The 19,808-nt window shown below is 46.2% G+C and overlaps 2 protein-coding genes and 1 pseudogene across 2 annotated transcripts; 2 read left to right on the plus strand and 1 right to left on the minus strand.

The window, feature by feature from the left end:
- The first annotated feature begins 834 nt into the window (after positions 1 to 834).
- Positions 835 to 5,187, plus strand: LOC136493169 (uncharacterized). Its single transcript, XM_066489219.1, has 5 exons — positions 835 to 1,043; positions 3,230 to 3,386; positions 3,784 to 3,834; positions 4,337 to 4,429; positions 4,832 to 5,187. Exons 1-5 carry the CDS (start codon positions 943 to 945, stop codon positions 4,898 to 4,900), a joined length of 471 nt encoding a protein of 156 aa, XP_066345316.1. The 5' UTR covers positions 835 to 942; the 3' UTR covers positions 4,901 to 5,187.
- Positions 5,188 to 6,111: 924 nt separating this feature from the next.
- Positions 6,112 to 8,857, minus strand: LOC136493426 (malate synthase, glyoxysomal-like). Its single transcript, XM_066489514.1, has 5 exons — positions 8,038 to 8,857; positions 7,574 to 7,899; positions 7,125 to 7,455; positions 6,391 to 7,027; positions 6,112 to 6,291 (listed from the first exon to the last, which is right to left on the minus strand). Exons 1-5 carry the CDS (start codon positions 8,407 to 8,409, stop codon positions 6,257 to 6,259), a joined length of 1,701 nt encoding a protein of 566 aa, XP_066345611.1. The 5' UTR covers positions 8,410 to 8,857; the 3' UTR covers positions 6,112 to 6,256.
- An 882-nt stretch (positions 8,858 to 9,739) lies between these two features.
- Positions 9,740 to 13,897, plus strand: LOC136492009 (uncharacterized; annotated as a pseudogene).
- The last annotated feature ends 5,911 nt before the right edge of the window (positions 13,898 to 19,808 follow it).

Here is a 19,808-nt window from a genome sequence, read left to right on the forward strand (position 1 = left end):
TTACGGCGGCTTTTTATTTACAAAAGAGAAAAATAAAGGGGAAGAATTGATAAGGAGGGGAAGAAGAAATTAGAAAAAGACCGAAGAATGCGTGGGGAAGGCCCAACATAGGACTACCACATACGAAGCCACAAACATCGAGGAAAGAATAAACAGCGAGGCGCTCGTCAAATGCTTTTAGCTGTGTGTCGTTATAAAAGTTGCTAATTATTTATAAGTCATTAAAAAATTAAGTTCTGTGTTATTGCTCTAAAATCTTTTGCCCTCCGCGCCACTTCCGTCAGATTTGACTCTAACGATATCAAACTGCAGGTGTGAAAAGTCAAAAATACCCTCAGGTCTAAATATGTAATTAATTTTTTTAGCATTTTAACCATCTCAAATTAAAAAACTCAAAACTAGAAAATTGTAGATCTCGTCGAGATCTACAATATTTATATATAAATTATCTTCAATTGATTCCGTATAAAAAATATGATTTTTCTAAGACATATTAATCATATCAAATCATATCTTTTTTTATACGAAATTAAAAGAAGATAATTTTTATACAAAAATTGTAGATATTGTTAAGGTCTATAACTTTTTAGTTTTGAGTTTTTTTATTTAAGCTCATTAAGATGCTCAAAAAAATTAATTGTATATTTATACCTGGGGTATTTTTGACTTTTCACACCCATGGTTTTGAGCCAAATCTGACCAGAAGTAGCGTGAAGGGTAAAAAAGTTTACAGTAGTGGCCTACGAAAACTTAACTTTTTTAATGGTTTTGTGTAATTATCAATTTTTATAATGGCGCTAGGAAAAAGCCTCTCAATAAAATCCAAACCCAGAAGCCTCCTCGTCCCTCGCAGTTGCTTCCTCGCGGTGGATTCGCATCTTCCGCGGCAGGGAGGGTACTCCGCCGGTCGGCGGGAGGAGAAGAGGGGAGAGGAGCTTCGAGATGGCGACGGCCGCCGCCGCAGCGCGCTTTGTGAACTACCCGCTCGTCGCGGCGCTCCTCGCGTTCGCCGTCGCGCAGTCCTCCAAGTTCTTCACCACCTGGTGAGTCAACCCGCCAGCTGTACGTCTTCCGCCCCGTCCCCCGCTCATGCTCCCGCCCCGCCGCTGTGCATTTCTGTGCGGCGATTTGGATCCTCGGTGGGCGCGTCGTTGTTGCTTACGCTTTCGGTGCTCCCGTGCGAGCAATGCTTAGCCGAAGTGGAATCGTATGAAATTTTCGTGGTTTTGGGGTTCGTAGATTGTCCGCCAAGTACATACATGTTTCATGGTTGTCTCTGTGTTCAGTGATTTTAGGTTATTTTTGTTTGGTTGCACAGTTTTCCAGCTAGAGTGCAGTTCCTATGGTAGTTGTAGTTCCCTTTCCCACGCGTAACTGCTTCAGTGTTTAGACTGCAGGTCGTATGGTAGCTGTAGTTCCCTTCCCCCCGTCTCACCGCATCAGTGTTTTAGATTAAGTTCGTCACGATATTATGGTCTGCCGCATCTGCTCTTGCAAAATATGCAGTCACTACTTATCCACAGGATATTTTGTGTATGAGGGTTAGCAGAAATACCAAATGCATGTGCTGTGGGAATTGAACGGCAATTTTAGTGGCATTAGAGAATTTTTCCCCGTCAATTTTTGGTATGTGTTGTACTGGAGTAGTGGAGACACCACTTGGGAGCACAATATTAGTTATTTGACTTTTGCTGTTAGCACTTAGAATATGTAGTGTTGTGCAATTCAGGTATGGAGCACTTTGGAACCCATAATTCTTCTCGCCCTTTAGGGCTCTACTACCCTAAAACCTGTATTCTGGTTCTATTGTGAATGCTAAACTAAGTATCCCAGTTTGTTCAATGGAGCAGATTGGATTGTCTGTGTTTGGTTGCTTACTGTTTATGTTTGTTTCAAGCATATAATGGTTGCAAGTATAGTAAGCAATCGAAATTACTCTGGTTCTTCCTTGATATTATTGGAAGATTATGTCACTGTATTATTAGTTATTGGTCTTTCTTGGTAATCTGAAAACATATTTGTGCTGTCCAAGTTAGGTATGAAGAGCATTGGAACCAGAGTTGTTCTTGCTCCTTTGGGCTGTACTATCTAAGACCTGTATTCTGGTTCTATTAGGAATGCTAAAACAAATATCCCAGGATGTCAGAGTGGCTTGGTTGTGTCAATTTGTTTGTATTGCTTGTATTTGGTCACATACTGTTTTTGTTAGTTACAAAGAGTAGCTGTAGGTATGGTAAGTAATCTAAATAACTCTTTTTCCTTGTTAACGTATAATGGAAGATTTGGTCAACATAGATGGTAACTTTGGTATCTGTGTATTGTGCATGCATGAAAATAGGCCCTGCCATTGCCATTGGATTTAACTGTCTCACTGTTTTGTAGCTGAACAGTACTATAATGATATTTTTTTTGACATGCCTGATATTGTCGACAAAATTGATTGCTTGGTGATCGTTTGATGACACAATCACATGAAACACCTAATTGGCATCAGGACAGAAATTTTAGGAACACTGTATTCTAACTGGACTTTGGTCACTCATATCCTTGTTCTCTTGATCTTATGTAGTTTGCTATAACAATTGATTTGCTCTGCTCTAATTATGTGGCCATAATCAATTTGGATTTGAAAAAGGTATGAAGAAACTCACAAACATCAATAAGTAATATGTATTTTTTAATGACAGATTTAAAGTCCTTGTGTATCGTGTAACTGAATTCATCTTGGCATAGGAATTTTTTTTCCACCTCGAACGAACCGATATCATTACCAAAAAGCAACGAAATTACAAAAGTTTAACAATCCATAGTGTGATACTCAACTGAGCTAACAAACTGCCAGATTGAACTGAACACACAGGGTTCAGCCAACAGGCGACCAAAAACCGCCGAAACCCAACATAGACTAGAAAAAGGACAGCACAAACGATGACCAAGTTTTACACTACTCACTGTCAAGGCTAAGAACTTTGTTGCAAGCCCAGATCCGCTAATACAGCAGGCTGGTTCCAAGCTGCACGCCTTCCCAGACACCCACACTGTAAACTTCTTGTTTAGATGATCGTGATTCTGTTGTCTCCGTAGGAAATGCTGGTAATGATACTAAATCAAAACCATACTCAGATATGATTGATTTTTGGTCCATATCACCTTAGTGTATACTCTGAAGATGGCTTTTCTATTTATTCCATTTTTTCCAAACACTTATTCTGTCAATGCTTTGGTGTAGGTACAAAGATGGCCGGTGGGACGCCAGACAGTTTATAGCTTCTGGGGGGATGCCATCATCCCACTCAGCTACAGTGACTGCACTTGCAGTGGCTGTGGGAATCCAAGAAGGCTTTCGTAGTGCAACCTTTGCAACCGCACTGGTCTTTGCATGCGTGGTGCGAACATTATTGAAGTTATTTATTCATTATTTAATTGTTTGTCTAGTTGTATGGAATGTTGGACTAGTTTGTACTCCCTCCATTACAAATTATAAGACGTTTTGGTATTTAGACATAGTGTATATCTAAGTGCATAGCAAAAGTTATGACCGAAAACGTCTTATAATTTGGAACGGAGGGAGTACTAAATAGTTAGCTTGATTTAGCTCTTCTGCATCAAGGTACTCTGCAAATCTTTTTCATATTAAACTACTGCTTGAACTGCATTTTGATGGCAGTACTCAGAGTTCATCTACTTTTTGCAGTGAGTCAAGGATGTGCATATCTTGCTAGATGTTACTTATTCTTATGAATGCAACCTTTGGTTTGACTTAGTTTGAACTTTTGCTTGCAGGTTATGCATGATGCTTTTGGAGTTCGGTTACATGCCGGAAAGCAGGCAGAGGTTTGCCACCATCACCCTAAGATGTCATATATGGCCTTGTGTTTAAACAGAGCACCAACATTTTCTGCAAAATTCCTATTTTACTTTAGTTACATTGATAAGTTTTCTGCTTTTGGCATAAAAATTTGTAATACTTTCCTGGATGATATATGCCTTTTTCATGGGTTACTTGATAAATAAATCATTGAAGAGTATCCTTATCTGAGATGATTGCTCTGTTCTCAAACACTTCACTTTTATGCCTGCAAAGATGGATGAAAAATGTACTTTTGAAATTCTTCATTGAAATCCAATTGTGATTAACATGAAGTAGGAAGTAACCTTTTCTTATGAAATGATATTTCTATCCTGTTTACATGCTCTGTCACCAGTTAATGTCAAATTTATTTGGTTAATAATTAATAATTTGAAGATATAATCTCTCATTCAATACGGTATTTTTCAAGTTCCTGTAACAGGAAGGCAAGATGGATGCTTATGCTGTTTATGCAAATCGTTTCAGGTGCTGAATCAAATTGTCTATGAGCTACCAGAAGAACACCCATTATCCGAGACAAAGCCATTGCGTGAAATCCTTGGACATACTGTTCCTCAGGTTGAATTAAATGCTTCGTATTGCCTCCCTTGATGATTTAACTATTCTGTGGCCTTGCTGGTTAGGAAAGACAGTCAATACTAAAATAAGATAGAGTGATTGGGATATAGGACGGTTCCTTTTCAGTTTATCATATAATGATCTTATGCATTGTCACTCAAACAATGGATATATGAAGATGATGCAATTTGGTAACTATAGGCTATAGCACTCCTAACCTGTGATTGACAATCAGTTTCAGCGTGTAAAAACCCTATTAACCTACTATCCTGAAAAATGCTTAAAAAACTCTGATGATTGAACCTCTCTTCTAATTGTCCGACACAACAATTTGACAGCAGTCACAATCAGATAGTACATGGAACATCTAGGTGTAATATATTCTCTCTTTGGACATGTCAGGTTGTGGCCGGTTGCATCCTTGGAATCCTCATGGCTGTCGTTATGCACTTGGCTCTCGGGAGTTCTTAGTCAAGTGTTGTTCCTGGATGTCGTGATAGATGATCACCTTCGCTGGTGATGGCTATAAAGCATGAAAGCATGATCTCCTCATGGATCTGGTTGTCCAAGTGTTTGACGGTACAAAGTTCTAACCGATTTAGATATGGGCTGTAGGATATAGGTCGTAGCTCGAGTTGGTTGCTGTAAATCTGAAAGGTTTTACTTTTAACTCCAACCACGGTGTAATGGAAGCCTTGTTATAAATCAGCAGTAGTAAGATCATTATGAGGTAACGATCAGTATAGTCGATGTCATGCCATCACATTTGTTTTCTGCTTGTTTAGTTCTTCAGTTCAATACGTTTCATTGATACCTTGAGTTGCGGGGTCATACCATCTCTACAGTGTTTCGTTTCGCTGAAATTTGGCTTATGCTGATGCTTACGATGATTTGTTGTGAGATGAAAATATTGTTCATTCGCTCAAAAGTACTGATGAAGTAGTGCTGAAGAACAGGGCAAAATCCTGTTTGAATTGACATTTACTCTGTTTTGATCAGGAATCCTTTGACAAGAATTTTAATTAAACCTCTTAACAAAGCACCATAAAGTTTGGTCCCCAATAGTGTATGAGACTAGTCTCAATGGAGAGTTTCATGTCGCAGTCATCAAGACTATTACATCAGATTTTGTGTTGTTATCTGGCCAACGGGTTTGATTAGATGAAACTCGAAAAAACTATTTATCTCTCTCTCTCCATAATTAATCAGGCAACTCAGCAAATTTGCTGATGTGCCAAATAAAACTCATTTGAAACCCCATTGAAGCCTAATTGTATATATTTGTTTTTTTCTATAAGCCTGATTAAAGTGGGCCTCTTTGGAACGCAGGAATTTCACAGGAATCCCACAGGAATTTCACAGGAATCAGTTCAATTTCACAGGAAAAACGCAGGAATGGGGAAAAAATCTCGCATTCCAAACAGGCCCTAAAGAAGTTTGATTTATGATAAAATTAAAACGATCCACGTTTTAGAACAGTAGTTCTGGGGGTGAAAAGATAGTCTCAATACTCTCATACAGGTCGGTTCAATGCTGTTTGGTTTTGGTTAGCTTTTGCGGAGAGATGCGCGTGACGTAACCCTCAATGGCGAGAGACGAACGGTATTATGCTATCCGATATCGCATCAACGGATTAAATGACAGCCAAACCAAATGGTAAGTAACATGATCCAATTCCGATGTAAACCAGGGCAAAAGATTGAACCAAACATGATAGTTTTACATAGACGGATAGACCACCATATTATCATATAAGCACAAGTGCACAACTAAAAGCATCCAGAGCAGATAATATGCAATGTGCTTTACAAGGTTGTTCATATCGTATCATGTTTGAAGGTCACCCGTCCTTATTTCGATGGCTGCATTAAACAGCAAGGCGTTATTTCTGAAAGCCTGACTGCTGACTGCACTGCCAACAAAAGCATATGCATGTATTCAGAGCTTGCACGGTGAAGCACCTGGATGGTGCGCCACGATGAGGTTGTACGCGTCGAGCGTGAGGAAGTCGTCCAGCTCCGGCGCGGTGCACTGCCGGCTGAAGATCCTGCCTGCCTCCTCGTACCGCCCCTTCCGGAACCTCTCGTGGCCGACCTCTGCCTCCACCCTGGCCATCTCCTCCTCGACGACGCGTGCGAGCAGCTCCGGCGTCGCGCGCACCTCCACGCCGCCGGCGTCCAGCGCCGCGCCGTGGTGCAGCCACTGCCAGTTCTGGACGCGGCTGATCTCCGCCGTGGCCGCGTCCTCCATCAGGTTGTACAGCGGGACGGAGCCGGAGCCGGCCAGCCACGCCGCGAGGTACTGCACGCCCACGCGGACGTTGAGCCGCAGGCCGTCCACGGTGCGCGCGCCCCGCGGCGGCTGGATGAGGTCCTCCTCTTTGACGCCGGCGCCCTCGTGCCCCGCGACGTCCCCGATCTGGTTCGGCCTCCCGCCGAGGTGGCCCTCGAAGACCTCCCGGATCGCCGGGATGAGCCCCGGGTGAGCCGCCCACGTGCCGTCGTGCCCCGCGCACACCTCCCTCAGCTTGTCCTTGCGCACCAGCTCCAGCGCCGCCTCGTTCGCCGCCGCGTCGTCCTTGATCGGAATCTGAGCCGCCTGCGCGCGATTGAGTTCGTTCGTTGCACGGTTAGTTAAGTGACGTCGGACGCGCGCACGCGTGCATGGACGCCGCGAGGATATACGGTGAGCTTACCATGCCGCCCATGGCGTGGACGCCGCGGCGGTGGCAGGTGTGGATGAGGAGGTGGGAGTAGGAGCGCATGAAGTGCTGGGCCATGCCGACCAGGGCGCGGTCTGGGAGGAGGCGGTCCGGGTGGGCGCGGAACGTCTTGACGTAGCTGAAGATGTAGTCCCAGCGGCCGCAGTTGAGCCCCGCCGAGTGCTCGCGCAGCTCGTGCAGGATCTCGTTCATCTGGAAGACCGCCGGCAGCGTCTCCACCAGCACCGTCGCCCGGATGCTCCCCGGCTCGATCCCAGCAGCTTTCTCCGCTCTCTGGAACACCCCGTTCCATATCCTCGCTTCCCTGCAGCAAACGACGCACGTGTACGTTATACTAGAATGGAGCGAGCGTCCAGTGACTCACGTCACTGCCGCGCACGTGTGTGGTACACCGTGCACGCACCACCGAGGCACGCACGTACCTGGAGTGCTCCATCTTGGGCAGGTAAAAGAATGGGCCGAAGCCGGCGCCCTGGGCGGCGCGGAAGGCAGCGTGGTTGTGGAAGAAGTAGAGGCCGAAGTCGACGAGGCAGCCGATGGCCAGCTCGCCGTCGATGAGGATGTGCGCCTCGGGGAGGTGCCAGCCGCGGGGGCGGACGAAGAGCTTGGCGGTTCCGTCGTTGAGCTTGTACTCCCGCCCGCGCGCCGCGTCGCGGAAGGTGATGGTGCCAGCCACGGCGTCCCGCAGGTTGACCTGCCCGTGCATCAGGTTCTCCCACGTCGGCGACAGCGCGTCCTCGAAGTCAGCCTGCCACGATCTCTCGTCGTCTCAGCTCAGAACGGTCGACACATCACATATTAATTGTGCTTCATCCATCCATCCATTCACCCGTACGTACGTACGCCAGCCAAAGCCAAGTTTGCACACGTGTGTGTACGTGCTTACCATGAAGACCTTGGCGCCGGAGTTGAGCGCGTTGATGACCATCTTCCGCGGCTCGGCGGGGCCCGTGATCTCCACGGTGCGGTCGGCCACCCCCGGAGGCACGGGCGCGCACGCCCAGTCCCCGTCGCGCACGAGCCTCGTGGCCGGGTCGAACCGCGGCAGCTCGCCGGTGTCGTACCGCCGCTGGGCCTCCCGCCGCTGCTCCATGGCGTAGCGGACGGCGCCGCGGAACTCGCGCTGCAGGCCGGCCACGAAGGCCAGCGCGTCGCGGGTGAGGATGCCCGCGAACTCACGGTCGTACCGGCCGCGGACGTCCACGCCCTCCGGCGCGTCGTAGCATGGCGCCGGCGCCGCCGTGGTGCTCGCAGCCATTGAAAGCGTTCGGCGTGAGCAGGGCAGTGGGTACTGGTGGGAACTTGGAACTGAAGAGCGTGCAGCTCCTGTCGAACTTGAAGTGCGCGTGTTTTTCTTCGGTCTCCAGGGAGAGCCGATATATATGGTGAGAGACTGAGAGCTCGCCCGGGACTGGAGGCGAGAGCGCAGGAGTGAATGTGTAGCGATCTTCTATTTTCGCATGGCGACAGCGGCAGCGTTCACTCCCATTCCGGCCCCGCGTCCGGCGCCCGGCGGCTCGTGCTAGTGACACCGTCCCCAGAGAGAAATCCCCACACCGAACAGCAGGCTGACGCCATGCGTGACAGAGATCGTAGGTACGGCCGAAATTATCTATCGATGACATGGATGAAGCAAGTGTCCAGTGAAGAATGACGAGGCGTCCATTCCAATGGAAAAACAGAGAAAAAGGAGGTGAAGCATGGCAACAACGTGGTGGTGGTTACGATAAGGCCCCTCATGCATCATCAGCGTTTGCGGGATAAGCATGGGTGTGTGTAGGCGTAGCTTGTCACTACGGCACACCGTGAGGCGTGAGCAGGAGTGTTGGTTCAACTTGTACCATCCGCAGTTGGCCGCTTCTGCTCCTGTTCTTATCCGATCCGCCTGCCCCGTTTGGCGTTGGCGTGGCGTCGCTGGAGAGCCGTGGCGTCGTGGTGCAAGCCCACCGGTCCTAGTTGCTCGCTCGCTGACTATGCGGTGTGGCCGGCCGCCGGCGGGAGCGGGACCGATATCCCGCTCGGCCAGCCGGGACGAACCTTGCACGAGTCCTGCGTACGTGTGGAAACTTTTGTTTTTTTTAAACATCGCAATAATTTTATTCATCGAGAATAGTTACAGGGCTCATCTCCCAGATACAATTTTTTTAAACATCGCAATAATTTTATTCATCGAGAATAGTTACAGGGCTCATCTCCCCGTTTGGCGTTTATCACAAAAGCAAAGAATAAAACTACAGGGCTCATCTCTCAGATACAATTTTATTTCTATATTATAGCTCTCTTTGCCAATTCATGCGCCGTCTGATTTGCGTCCCTGCAATGTTCGATTGATATTTCCTGGAACCCGTTCTATACCGTAGCATATTCATCATCCATGAGTGTTTAGAACTGCTCCGCTCTATGTTTTTCTAGCTCCGTTCCACGTTTTTAGCCAAACGGTTTCAGCTCCACGCACTCTATTCGAGAAAAAAAGATAGAGCTGTGAGAGCACCTAAAGAGGTGCTCCACAGACTCCAGTTTTTTATGAAGCTGCTCCACGGTGGAGTTTGTGGAACAGTCCCAAACACCCCCATATAATAGTTGTAGAATTTTTCGAGAAGCCCCCGTCCTTCATGGTCTCAACCACCTCCATACAGTCCGACTGGATGATCAACCACATCCTATGTGTTGAGCTAGCATCGATCCTTTCTTTAAAGTGTAAGCCTTACATGAGGTATGAAACTGTGAGCAGCCGCTAACACACCCCCTGAGCTATCTCTGATGATGGCGTCCACGCTTCCACAACCCACATCTTCATCAAAACTTACATCAATTATTACCATAACTTTACCTTCAGGTTGTTTTTTCCATCCTTCTCTGATTTTCATCACCTTCTTAGAAACCATTTTGTAATTCCTAGAGCTGCGATCGATATAGCTGACCTCGATGCTCGCTGGATGGTCTCACCATGAGTGTATTGCCATCGCTCCCACCTGATATACCAGCTTCCCACTAGAACTAGCTCCGCCATGGCAATATCCAGGCCTCTTCTCTTCTTATAGCCCTGTTCACTCAAACTTATCAGTCATGGTATAATATTTTTATTTCACACCAAATCAATAAATAGTACTTTTCAGGGCTTTTCAACGAAGCGAACATGGCCATAATTTCTTCTAGGACAATATATCTTGATCGATCACCTCCCACCGGTGGCGGTCAATCCGTTCCCTCATCGTAGCCACCGCCGAGCTCGTGCGCCCTCGGGCGCAGCCTCAGATACTGCCTCAGCAAGCTCCTCGCGTCGGCCCAGATCTGGATCCACGACGCCGCAACGCAACACCGAGATCGCTCTCGGCCTAGGGGTTGGGACCAACCGCCCACTCCTAGCGGCCGAACTGTCAGTGGCGGTCATGGGAGGGTGGATACAGCTCCTCTCCCAGATCCAGGAGGACCCTCTCCGAATTTCCTGTGCCATTCTCCTGGCCTCAGTGCTGGGGGCCTCTGGCACAGGCTCTGGGCCACGACACGAGCGCGATACTCCAACGACAACCTCCTGCTGCTGCCTTCATCAACCTCAACGACGACGGAAGAATCTTCATCCCCGAGCCCATGGAGGCGTTTCAAGCTCATGGCGATCCTGAGCCTCCTCTCCGGTGGATGGGTTTGGGTCACGGCGTTCAGCATAGCGTCACCCACAACCCGACCCACCCTCTAGCTCCATCTCAAGGTGGCCATGATGGTGGAGGCCTGGAGGGTGGCTTATGGCTCACGGCCATCTTCCTCAACACAACGACTACGTCCCTCAACAGGCTTCGGCACCGGCCTCAAGGGCGCAAGGAGAACCATGATGTATTGATGTTCCTCGCGTGGAACTGCAGGGGCTCGGGCGGGAGCCTTAGCAGTTCCAAAATGATCCACCTCACCCGCCTTTTGACATCCACCAGAACCCACGTATGCTTCATTTCAGAAACCAAGAATTCCTCTATTAAACGTACGTCTCTTATCAATCGATTTAATGCCTCTGATGCTTTTGTTGTTCCAGCGGTAGGCCAGTCCGGTGGCCTTTGGTTAATCTGGAATGATCAAGTTGCTGTTAATGTAGTAGATCATTCCCCCAATTATATATTTGCCTTATGTACCAACAATCTAAGTTCGCAGCAGTTTGCTTTAGTGTGTATCTATGGTGATCCTCATCACCGAACAATCCAAGTGCTAGATTTTGTGGTAAATAATAGCAACTTGCCAACTCTATGTATGGGTGACATAAATGACATTATGCATCCTAGTGAAAAATCAGGTCCGAGTAGGCCTGATCTTAGACGTATTAATGCTTTTTGTGATCATGTCAAACAGTGTGGCTTCATAGACTTGGGTTACAGTGGGCTGGCTTACACCTGGTCCAACAAAAGATTCAACTCCACGCCGACATTTCAGCGCCTCGATCGTTCACTTGCGAATGCTGAATGGTGTTTAGCTTTTCCTGGCACGACGGTCTATCACCTACCCATGTTACGTAGTGACCGCGCTCCTATTCTTACTATCCTCAATACTAACCGCAGACGAACTAATAAACCTTTCCGTTTTAAGAATTGGGATTATCAATCAGTGGCTCTGCAAAGCTGGACTCGTTCTGCCTCCCGCTCGTTTTCACAGAAGACTCACTACCTTGCAGTAGACCTACGCACTTGGCGAAAGAAGAAACCCAGACTAGCAGATCAGCTAGCCACGGTGGAGAGTCAACTGCTGCAGCAACAATCCAAACCTCCCCACCAGCAAGACTTTGACCTGCAAAAGCACCTCACTCAACAATACCACCAGCTCCTACTCAAAGATGAGGAATTCCATCTTCAACGAGCTAAGAAAAACTGGGCTGCCCAGGGTGACCGCAACACTTGTTTCTTCCACCTATGAATAACTAAACGGCATAGGAAAAACAGAATTACTTACTTGCAAAATCCTGTTGGAACTCATTCTACCACCCCTGAACAGCTTGCTGACACCCTGATTGCTTACTTTCAGCAGATTTTTGCAACTTCTAGTCACAATTCTGACACCACAACGGACACTAATGCCACTGCTATTCCCATCACAGATAATTTCCCCGCAGGCAATGCTCACCCGGGAGAGGTTCACGACGATGCCACCAATGCTTGTCACACAGTCGACACTCACCAGGGTCAGGAACACGAAGAATTCACCAACTCCACCCCGAACATCCATGAACTTCATTCCATCGTTAAGAACATGCGAAGTAATGCCTCACCAGGACCCGACGGACTCAATGCATCCTTCTTCAAAGCTGCATGGCCTTGGATCTCCAAAGATGTTCACAACCTGGTAACTGAATTTTACTCAACAACTTTTCTACAGCCTGAATTAAATCAAACATTTATCACTCTTATTCCAAAAAAAAATGCAGCCTGTTATGCCTCAGGATTTTAGACCCATTAGCCTGTGTAATGTGATATATAAGGTCATTGCTAAATCCCTGGCTGATAGGTTAAAACCACTCCTCCCTAATTATATTGATCACTCCCGGGCGGCTTTTATAGAGAATAGGCACATTTGTTCCAACATTGTTATCACCCAAGAGATCGTTCACTTCTTTTCTCTCAAAACTTGGAACAATCAAGCTTTCCTCCTAAAGCTTGATTTGGCTAAAGCCTTTGACAGATTGGAATGGAATTTCATCGCTTCTGTGCTTGCTCGCCTTGGCCTCCGCTCCAGCTTTATCCGCCTCATACATGCCTGTATCTCCACTCCAACTTACTCGGTTCTTGTCAATGGTGAGCCTACTGCTGCCTTCTACCCTAAAAAATGTGCCTACCTCTATCAGAGCCCAGATCAAGGAGATTTTCCCAGTCCCTGACCTCCTTCCTAACACTATGCACCTCGGCCACCCCATTATTTTTAGTCACAGTGACAGGAACAAGGCTTATCAGTTCATTCTTAACAAATTTAGAGCCAAGCTTACTACCATCAAAGCTAACAAGCTCAACCATGCAGGGAGGCTTACTTACATTAAATCTGTGCTTGCTTCAGTACCGGTTTACTACATGTCTACTGTGCTTTTCTCAAAGACTTTTGTAGGTACACAGCAATCATAAGGAAGTTTTGGTGGACTGGAGTACAGGAGGACAATCCCAGTTCTCCCATCGCATACAGATCATGGGACGACATCTGTCAACCCAAGGAAAATGGGGGTCTTGGAATCAGGGACCTATACACAGTGAACAAAAGCCTACTCATTCAGGCAGCATGGAACATAGCCACTCAGAAAAATCCTATGCTTTCTGCAGTGCTCAAAGCCAAATACTACCCCAACTCTTCTTTCTGGACCTTGAGCGCCACTGGTACGAAATCCATCTTCTGGTCATCTATCTTGCAGGTTAAAAAGGAACTCAGCAACAATTCAACACTGCAAATCCACTCAGGTAACACCTCCATCTGGTCTGCTCCTTGGTGTCCTTTATGGGACAACATACATGACCACATGCTCCTTCCTGTCACTCAGTTGCCATTGCCGTCCACTATTTCTGATCTTTGGCAAATAAATTCCCAGTCATGGAATGCCAATTATATTGCTAATATTTTTGATGATCAGGCTGTACAAACAATTACTCAAATCCCTATTGTACCCAGTAACCAAAATGATATCCTCAGGTGGACACCAGCCAGAGATGGCAAATGTTCCACCAAGAACATTTACAGGCACCTCAGCAGTCAGGAGCCTGTTCAGATTCCACAACAAGGCTCCAGAAGCATAAGTCACCTGCTAACCTTATTTTGCAGAGAGCATGGAAAAGCAAAGATTTGCCGCCACTGATCAAAGCCTTCACTTGGAGACTCATCAGAAGAGCTCTTGCTACTGCGGAAAGAGCATCAAGGTATAGCGTTCACATTGACAAACATTGTGTTGTTTGTGGTGCAGTGGAGGACGACGCCCATCTATTTTTTCATTGTCATCTTCCTCGGGCTGTCTGGTTCTCCACCAGCCCCCCCTACGCACTGACAACCTGCCACAGGACCACGATGGAGTGCAACTCATTCTCCAGGCTATTCTCTCTACCTCTACCCCTAATAATATGTTTGCCAATATACTAATCACTACGTAGTATTTGTGGAAGGCCAGAAACGACACTAGATTTCAGAGAAAGTCCTGGACTCCTTGGCAGTTGCATCACGCGGTGGCGGCGCACATTAGTACCCACCAGGATTCCCTACAAGTCCAAACTACAGACCCCAATTCCACAAATACAGAAACTTGCTCTCCTCTGCAAGGTACAGTTCCTCTTCCTGCAGGTCACACAACCGACCGACAGGTGCAGGACAACAATGACTCGGCTCCATCAGGTGCACAGCATGTTCGCTTGCTCGTAAACGATCGTAAATTTCCAGCCAAGAACAGTGTTTTTCTCTCACACCAAACCAGCCAGCAGTAAATAATCCACGATACGATACGGCCTCCCGAACAATGCAGAAACTGCTGCTCCACCAACACAACTGATGCAAGCACACAGGGATCCAACGAACAGATACCTGCTGCAGGGGGTCAGATGCTACTCCGATGCCATCACCTGACCTCCCCTCTCTTACTCCAAGAAATGCAGGAATTGGTCTGTTCATCATCAACACCCAGGTTCACCCGGCGCAGACCATCTACATCAAGGTGATAATGACAGCCACAACATCAGTGCTGATGGCCGAGGCTGCGGCAATGGCCCTTGCGGCACTTGTCACTAACTCTCTTGGTTTGCAGCAGGTCACCTTCCTCTCCGACAACCAGCATCTGGTGCACTTCCTAAATGGCTACGACCAAGATAATCCACCGGAGTGGAGGATCGAATACTTCACTCAAACCTTCTCCAATTTCACAGGCCGAAGAGATATGAGAATTCACAGGGTACAGAGAGATCACAATCAGACGGCTGATATCCTAGCTAGGCAAGTTCTCTTAGAATCGCAATCACCTGTTTCATCAGGCTTATCATGTAACTGCTCTAATGCAGCTCATATTCAGTGCTCTCTGCGAGAGGCACTACAATCTGTAGCCTTGAACTCTGTAAGGCTCCTAACTGCTATCTGCTGTTGATAACAAAGTTGTTTGTTGTCAACAAAAAAAAAAACTAGTGCTTGATATCTTGAGCCCCGTGTTGGCACATCGGGCACGTGAAGACTTTTGTTTAGCACAGTGCGGTGAGGACGGGACGGTCTCGTGTGGCGTGCCCTCCAGCGGTGAGTGGGGGCGCGGCCTTCGGGCCCGCGGCGACGCGAACGGGCGTGACGTTCGACGTTGGACGGCTGCCGCGAGGTTAGCAGCTGGGACATCCGCTCGGTGCCTCGTCGTGTCCTGTCCGCGCGTATCGTGGGCCTTCGTGGGCTGTGCACGCTCCCACCGGCCGACCGCTTGTGTGTTTTTTCCTTTCACAAGACGGAACGCAAGGGAAACTTTTCTTCAAGGGATTTGATGAGTGCAGAGGAAGCAAAGCATTCGAGTTCGAGGTCTCGAGGAGATAGAGATACCGAGATAGCAGTGCGTTTGTGCGTGTCACGTGAGAATCCAGGGTGGAATGAAGCTACTTCCCCGTTCATAATATGGTGATGCCATTTTGGCTTTCCTTCTCTATTTTTAAAATACACCCTGTCCAGTCGTTCTACTGTTTTGAGGCAACTTTAACTAACTATTTCCACTCTTATCCCTCTTTATTAATGTTATTATATTATCATTTCTGGTGCATTTCACCAAGTAGCATACGTGCATCTATTAATAGATATATAGACTTTAAAAACTTAACTGATGTAAATTGGTAATTTGCCCAGCTATGAACGTATTATGAAACCACAACATTTTGAGCCGGTGGTACTGTTTAGGTAATTTGCCACAAGTCATTTACTTCTGTAAAACGCACAATTGCCGTTTGTCGTTTGTTCTACGCTAATATTTGCTTATCCGTTCAAAATTATAAGTTGTTTGTGTTTGTTCTAAGCCAAACATCTCTAACTTTAGCTGAGTTTATAAAAAAATTATACAAACAACTACTACATAAAACTATATTCAATAGATGCACCATGAAATATATTTTAATAGTGTATTTATTTGATACTATAGATGTTAATATATGTTTTTCTATAAACTTGATTAAAATTAAACTGGTGTGATTTAAGGCAAATCAATACGACTTACGGTTTGAAGCGAATAGAGTACACGAAATGAATGATCTGCATGTATATGTGTGTCAAATAATATTGATGGCCTTTCGTTATTTGTTTAGTTCTTCTTATACAGTTAAATACATCAGCGGCCCATAAACTTCTCACAATATACCACTTAGGTTCAGAACTCTGAAAACTATTTCTAAGTCACTAAACTTGTGCAATGGTGCACCATGAACACAGACGTGTGGCATCCATATGTCATCCACACGATGATACTCTTTTCGCTTCCCCTTGTTCCCCCTAAAGCTTTCCAGCAGTGCTTAGAGATGCCTTCTTGCAATCAATCACGGCTAGGCCGGATGAGGGGTCGGTGTGGGTGGCGACAAATGACGAGCTCCACGTTGGCCATGCTAAGTAGGCGGCGAGCTGCCGAGATAGGCAATATCACGGACGGAGCTATGTGGGGGCCAAACTGGATCCTGCCCCCCCCCCCCCCCCCCCTCCGCCTTCTCCGGCTGTATCACTCTAAAGGTTTGCATGTCGCTGCATGCATGTAATTAATTCCTGCCTCTTTCGTAGCATGCTTATTGTTGCTGATGAGTGGATCACAGCTTACAAGTATGTAAATCCGCACATTGTTTATTCTTCTTTGACAGAATTCCAATTGTTCATTGCGGTCTATATAGATAGAACTTGAAAAAAACAAAGATTTTTCACAGAATTTCAATTGTCTATACTACTATTGATAAATACTGTAGCAGTGTAGATTTGAATTGGCCCCTACACATTCATGCAAGCTCGGCCACTGGGCAATATGGTGCCGCGATATTTGACAAGTGTCCTAAAAGCAAAGTTTTTTAAGTTCATGGTACATAGTGATTTCATGGATCATTGACCTATTTAGCTGTTCTTTTGTCTTTTTTATTGTATATGTTTTCAGCTGTTAGAGTATACTTTTCCATCCTAAAATATAACATTTTAGTTGTCCTATTCTAAGTTTGACGAAAGAGCAACATATCAAATGAGCTTTATCAGATACATTACGAAATGTCGTTTCATAATTTACTTCTTTCATGTGATGAACGATAATATTCTTTTGGAAGAAGTATGTTTGTGGCTATTGAGCTATTCCCCAAATCCAGTTATTACCAATTTACCATCCAACTTTAAACCTGAATATCTTTGTCCATTAAACTATTAAAATTGAATAACTTTAGCCCTCGATCAGTTCCAAAGATGGCTTTTACTATATATATATATTCTTACAAAATAGTCAGGGACGGAGCCAGAAAATCAGCACAGGGTAGGTTGTGGCTATAGCTGGCGGCAGGAGGGGCCAAGTTCATTGACGTGGCTTAATTAGCACAAGAATTAAAGGTGGTCTCCTATTGCAACCAGAGTATTATGGGGTGTGTGGCCCCCTGACCCCCTGACCTCCATCCCTGAAAATAATAATAATTGTTTAAATCTCTCAAAATCAGAACTAATTCACTTTAAATCAAGAAATATGAAACCAATCCATTTTGTTCTAAAAACGGATTCCATCAAACTATTAAAATTGAATGATGTTTGAGGTCCTTTCTTACTTGAAATCTATCATCTAGTCACACGATCAAAATAAAGTAAAGCAGTAGCCATACAATACCTAAATATGATCTATATGCGGTGAACTATGGCATTTTGGAGGTTGGCGTCATCTTCCATGTACTCAAAATCCACTGGGTCCTTCTGGTTGATCTTCTTGCCTAATATAGAGCAAAAACGGTCATTTAAATAAACAACGAATATAACTACGAGAAGTAAAACACTAGCAATAGAAGATCCAAATAATTCTAAACAGACCACTAATAGATATATTATACTTTTAGGGCTTGTTCGCCTGGAACCATGCCGGCCAGGAACACTTATCTAATTTATATAGGCAACTCTCAATCAGAAATTATTCCTGCCCGAAACGACCATAAAAGAACGAGCCCTTAGAAAACTTTTGGTATTGGTTCCATATTTTTTTTATTTTTTTTGTATGGGTGGAGTTTAAATTCTATTTTATTATTTTAAAAATATTAGCAAAATCACTTTTGAAACCTGACAAGGGCTAAAATTATCCGGTTTTGACAGTTTGATGACCAAAGATAGTCGGTGACAGTTAATACCAGGTTTGGGCAATAGTTTAGTGAGTAAAAAAATAGGCTTCTTTATACTCTTAATATACTTATCAGATTTAGAAAAGTTTGACCTAGGATAACTAATTTTTTCTTATATTTTAGAGGGCAGAGAGGAGAACTGATACCTTTTATGAAAATGCATTTGTCGGTGTTTTGGACCGGCATGCCCTCAACCGACTAGTGAAAATGTACCGCGTGCCCCTAATCCCGGATGGTGGTGATGCAAAGAGACACAAGGTTTATACTAGTTCAGGCAATAGGTGCCCTACGTCCAGTCTGAGAGAGCGATCTTGTATTCCTTGCACCGAGATGCTTGTAGTAGGGGTTTACAAGCTGGGCAAGAGAGGGAGCTTGTCCCAGGTCTCTGCGTAAAGTGGCGTGGGTTGCTTGAGATATTGATCTCGTGCAGTGAGGAAGAGTGTGTGTTATCGAGCGTTGTGCGTTGCCTGTCTGTGTGTGGTGTCTGTCTGTCTGTCTGTGTCCGATCCCCCTAGAAGCGGCCCCGGTCACTCCCTTTTATAGTCGAAGGGAGACACGGGGGCGGTACATGGATTTGCTACGTGGCGTTTTGTGAGCGGAGGCGGCATGTCCGAGCCCTGTAGCTTGTCACTATGGCGGCATGGTCGGTGGAGCGGCCTTGTCCTCGGTGCACTGGAGCGACGCACCGGTCACGCCTGATCCTGTGCGACGTGGGAGCTCCTGTGATGACATGCGCGCCTTCTTCTGTTGGAGACGTGCTGGTCGATGTATGTTTGACCGGCGCGGGGAGCCGAGGCCCAGTTGGTGCAGAGGCTGAACCATTGTGGGGGGCTCGGCGGGCACGAGTCTCGAGGCTACAGGGGCCCGAAAGCGGATAGCCGAGGCTCGGAGGGAGCAGTTGGTTTTGTACGCTGATTCCGAGGCTATAGAGACCAAGACTTGACTCTCCATGCCGCGCTGTCTGTAAGGAAAATGGACTCTTGGCCCATTTACTTTGGATTTTGGTGTTTGATGACTAACACAATTAAATTGGACTAATAAATTTACAAGTGTTTGTTTTGTAGTTCAATAGGGTGCAAGACGTAACTTGGATGAAGGCAACATGATGATCCGATGATCAACACCTCAAGCAAGACCTTAGAAGCACAAGAGAAGACCCAAAAGATCAAGCAAAGTCCAAGCACGAAGATTAGAACCAAGCCGTATGCAAGATCACGAAGAAATGAGCTCACTGTGGTGACCGGATGCTGGATCGGACGCTGGACAAGCGACCGGACGTTGGGCAAGTGGCTCGGTAGACAGGCGACCGGACGCTGGCGACAACCGATCGGACGCAGGACAACAGCGTCCGATCGAGTACATAGAGGTTCTAGAGCGG

This window comes from Miscanthus floridulus, chromosome 11 (assembly GCF_019320115.1).
Source record: "Miscanthus floridulus cultivar M001 chromosome 11, ASM1932011v1, whole genome shotgun sequence".
NCBI lineage: Eukaryota > Viridiplantae > Streptophyta > Magnoliopsida > Poales > Poaceae > Miscanthus > Miscanthus floridulus.